Here is a 4,347-nt window from a genome sequence, read left to right as displayed (position 1 = left end):
CAGAGATGCACCAGTCTCGGTACTCAGTTCATCCTGGTTCAACCAAAATGTATCATGATCTTCGTCAGCTATACTGGTGGAACGGCATGAAGAAAGATATAGCCACATTTGTGGCTCAGTGTCCCAACTGCTAGCAGGTTAAAGCTGAACACCAGAAACCTGGAGGGCTACTTCAAAATATTGAGATTCCAGCTTGGAAATGGGAATCGATTAATATGGATTTCATTACAGGATTGCCCAATTCTCGCCGTAAGTTCAATTCTATTTGGGTCATTGTGGATAGGCTGACGAAATCAGCTCACTTTCTCCCAGTTAGGACCACCTATTCAGCTGAAGACTATGCGAGCCTGTATATCAAGGAAATAGTTCGGCTACATGGAGTTCCGTTTTCTATTATATCTGACAGAGGTGCCCAATTTACAGCTAATTTCTGGAGGTCTTTTCAAGAAGGTTTGGGTACTCTTGTTAACCTTAGTACAACATTTCATCCGCAGACCGACGGACAAGCCGAACGCACTATTCAGACACTCGAAGATATGTTGCGAGCTTGTGTCTTAGACTTCAAGGGAAGTTGGGAAGATCATTTACCGCTTATTGAGTTTGCCTACAATAACAGTTATCATGCCGGTATTCAGATGGCACCTTATGAGGCACTATATGGGAGGAAATGCAGATCTCCTATTGGCTGGTTTGATGTTGGCGAGACAAAGTTGCTAGGACCTGAATTGGTACAACAAGCTGTAGAAAAGGTAAAGTTGATCCAGGAAAGGTTGCGTACAGCTCAAAGTCGACAGAAATCATATTCAGATAACCGACGTCGAGATTTGGAATTTGCTGTGGGAGACTGGGTATTCTTGAAAGTGTCGCCTATGAAGGGTGTAATGAGATTTGGTAAGAAAGGAAAACTCAGTCCTAGATATGTTGGGCCATATCAGATTGTTCAGAGAATTGGGCGAGTAGCCTACAAACTTGACCTGCCACCAGAATTAGAAGCAATCCATCCGGTATTTCACATTTACATGCTTCGAAAATTCTTAGGTGATCCTTCTTGCATCAGCCCTATCGAGGATATTGAAGTTTCCGAGAACTTGTCATATGAAGAAATACCTGTTGCCATTCTTGACCATCAAATCCGTAAGCTACGGACTAAAGAGGTAGCCTCAGTAAAAGTACTTTAGAGGAGCAATAATGTAGAGGAAATGACATGGGAGGCCGAGGAGGACATGAAGTCCAGATACCCTCATTTATTTGAGTCTTCAGGTGATACGCTTGAGACAAATATGGCAGGTGTTGCACATATATCAACCAGTGACAGTTAAGGTAATTAAGTTATGGCTAACCTTCTTATTATCATTATTGTATAAGTAAATGGTCGGGTGAGGCCAAGTTGATGTTATTATTATGATGTGTAGCCCTGTGTGGCCATAGATATGTATGTTTGGGCTGATGACAGGTTTTGGATATTCATATTTATAGGGGAAACTCTAGCGAAATTTTTTTTCTTAAAAAAAATAATAATCAGAAGTTAGGTTAACCGTTAACATTCGAGGACGAATGTTCTTAAGGAGGGGAGAATGTTACACCTTGTGTATTCGGCGTTATCATGCTATAAATGGGCTAATTCGCTAGGAAGATAATTTCTATGAGATATTTAAATGATGCGATAGTTATACATTAAGATTGGAAGTCATTTGAGTTGTGATTAAAAATTCGACAAAGATCGCGCGCAAGTTACGGGTTTAAATTTTACTGGAATTTGGATAAAATGTTGATGAGTGTTTCTCTCAATATACTGGGAGTTATGGCGTGTTCTACCTACCGAATCGAAGGTATATGAGTCTAGTTTCCAACGCAATAAACCGTTCGTTAATACAACTTTGGAGTAGAGAGATATTAATATTTTCGTACAGGGGTGCACACTGTTACCGGAACAGTGTGCCTAGTCGGGTTTAGTCAAAATTTCTTTATTTAAGTCAATTTTTAAAACAGAACCCCTGCGTTTTATCCTCTCCAAAACAGAACCAAAAACCTAGGGATTTCCTCTCAAACTTCTCCCATCCATCTAGCCAAGCATAACAACAATTTAGTCATCCTCAAGATGGAGAACACCATGGTAGCTTCGGAATCGTGAATTCTTCGGTGTTTCACTTTTCATAGCAAGACTCCGCCTTGAAGTAATTTCGAATTTTGAGTAATTCTGGTCACATAAGGTATGATTTAACTTCTCTTTGATCTTTGTAAACTTCTACCATAAGAATTCTTAAGAAATAGTTGAAACCTCTATAGAAATATTCTTGATTTTTTTAAGAAACCTCTCTTAATATGGCTTGATTGTTGGGGCTGTTCTATATGGTTTTATTGTGTTGTTTTGATCTGTGAAGACATGGATGAAATTTTGTTGATGAGGAGATGTAGTAAAGTAAAATTTGGTGGTGTGTTGGGGGGAAATTAATCTACAAAAGAGTCTACAAATTCATGGCCACAAGTTGTTCGCGTAAATGTCTAAATGAAGAATTATTTAAGCTATGAGCTTGAATTTGATTTTGAATGGTTTGTATTATGTAGGAAATCATTCCTAAGGCTTTTGAGGTCTTGGAAACAGTATATAACTCCATCGACAAGGTATGTAGGGTTTCGCTATACTTTTCGGCATGACTAGAATTCGAATAAACGTTTATCGAGTTGTCTCGTCGGATTCGAGTTATTTCACCTTCAGCTTATAAAGATGCTTAGACCTAATCTTTTCTCATAGATTGCTTACTCTAGAGGATATCTATGAATTCTCGGATTTCCTTGTTCCTTGCTTAAAAAGAACTAGAGCCTTTTTACTCGTTCTCATTTCGACATTCATATAAATCATGAATAAGGAACACTTACTTCAAAGGTATTCATAATACATAACTCTCATGTTCTTAGAACTTGTTGGCTCGTAGTTGAAAAATTATATATTTTAGCAACAACCATGATAGTCGAGGAATAATGATGATAGGCCACTTCGACTCTTCTTAGAATACGTCTTTTAAGGTTGGTTTCGCATTGCACCTATATAATTCATGATTTAGTACATGTATGTATTTACTTTCATTACCGAGCCGCACTATAGACGGCCGGGTATGACACATATTGTGTAACCACTGATCAGTTGGGATTACCGAGCTCCACGTGGTCGAGACCTGATTCTAACATACGAACGCCGTATCAATCTCTACACGCTGAACCAAAACATGATCATGCACACATGCTAATATCACACAATAGACCGCATAACTCATTTGCCTATAATAACCTCCTCCAAGCACAATAACTTTAAATTCACTAACCCGATGCACATAGTGTACCTCATAACGCGTATAAGCCCTAATCCAACCATCACAATATTGCAACGATGAAAGCGACACGTAGAAGCTCATAACATCCTGCCAAATCAATAAATCCTGGAGTCTCTTCGCTTGACAAGAACCATTTCCTTATTCTGAACTGATTACTGACATTTTCCTCCTAATATACATTATATGAATCCAATTACACTAATTTCAGGCCCGACAACCTCGTCTCACCCAATACAAGCTGCTCGACCGACAAGACATATAAAAAATCACCTACAATCTCGTATGACGACATCAATGTGTCAAAAAGCCACAACTCAAATACGACCAACTAAGGAGAAAAAGCTCGGATAAAGAACTCTCTAGCCCGCGTAATAAATAAAATGATCAAATAGATGCTATAAACCTATCTCCGAGATGAGAAACAAGTCACGCAAAATGAGTATAAGGAAATGTACTTAACATCTCACTGTTGCGATGTGCAACTCGATCCACACATGACACCGTTGCAGCGTGCAACCCGATCCAAACATGATACCATTACAGTGGGCAACTCGATCCAAATATTATGCTCGTGTCGCCGTGCCACCCGATCCACACATAACAATAAATAAGGAAATACACATCAAGCCATAATGTTTATACCTATGAAATGCCTGAATATCAACCACAATCACGCCAAGTGCATAAATACAATCGTGGGAAGACGGATAGCGCCATGTGCTACAAAAACCCGAGCATGACCAATGTGCAATAAATGAACTGCATCTCAAGAGCCATCTTGCTCATATAACACCACAAGCTACATGAGATCGCAATACATACACGACTAATCAAGTCGTCTCACAACCCACATGGCATAATATAGTATCACATAGAATAGCTAATGACAGGAATAACATCCAATGCCCGAAGACTCCTCTATAAGCAATGTTATGTTGAATGAACATATCCGACCTAATGTAGAGCATATATTCGCATTAGATCTACCAATAGACCTCAAGCCAATTCGATCATCCCA

At 39.2% G+C, this 4,347-nt stretch overlaps 1 protein-coding gene across 1 annotated transcript; it reads left to right on the top strand.

Moving 5' to 3' along the window:
- The first annotated feature begins 215 nt into the window (after positions 1–215).
- Positions 216–2,779, top strand: LOC142172532 (uncharacterized). The gene is made up of 6 exons (XM_075236173.1): positions 216–436; positions 674–848; positions 936–1,154; positions 1,261–1,320; positions 2,566–2,622; positions 2,753–2,779. Exons 1-6 carry the CDS (start codon positions 216–218, stop codon positions 2,777–2,779), a joined length of 759 nt encoding a protein of 252 aa, XP_075092274.1.
- Positions 2,780–4,347: the final 1,568 nt, after the last annotated feature.

This window comes from Nicotiana tabacum, chromosome 18 (genome assembly GCF_000715075.1).
Source record: "Nicotiana tabacum cultivar K326 chromosome 18, ASM71507v2, whole genome shotgun sequence".
NCBI classification, from domain to species: Eukaryota; Viridiplantae; Streptophyta; class Magnoliopsida; order Solanales; family Solanaceae; genus Nicotiana; species Nicotiana tabacum.
The sequence above is the reverse complement of the archived record's forward strand: the minus strand, read 5'-3'. Positions and strand labels throughout refer to the sequence as shown.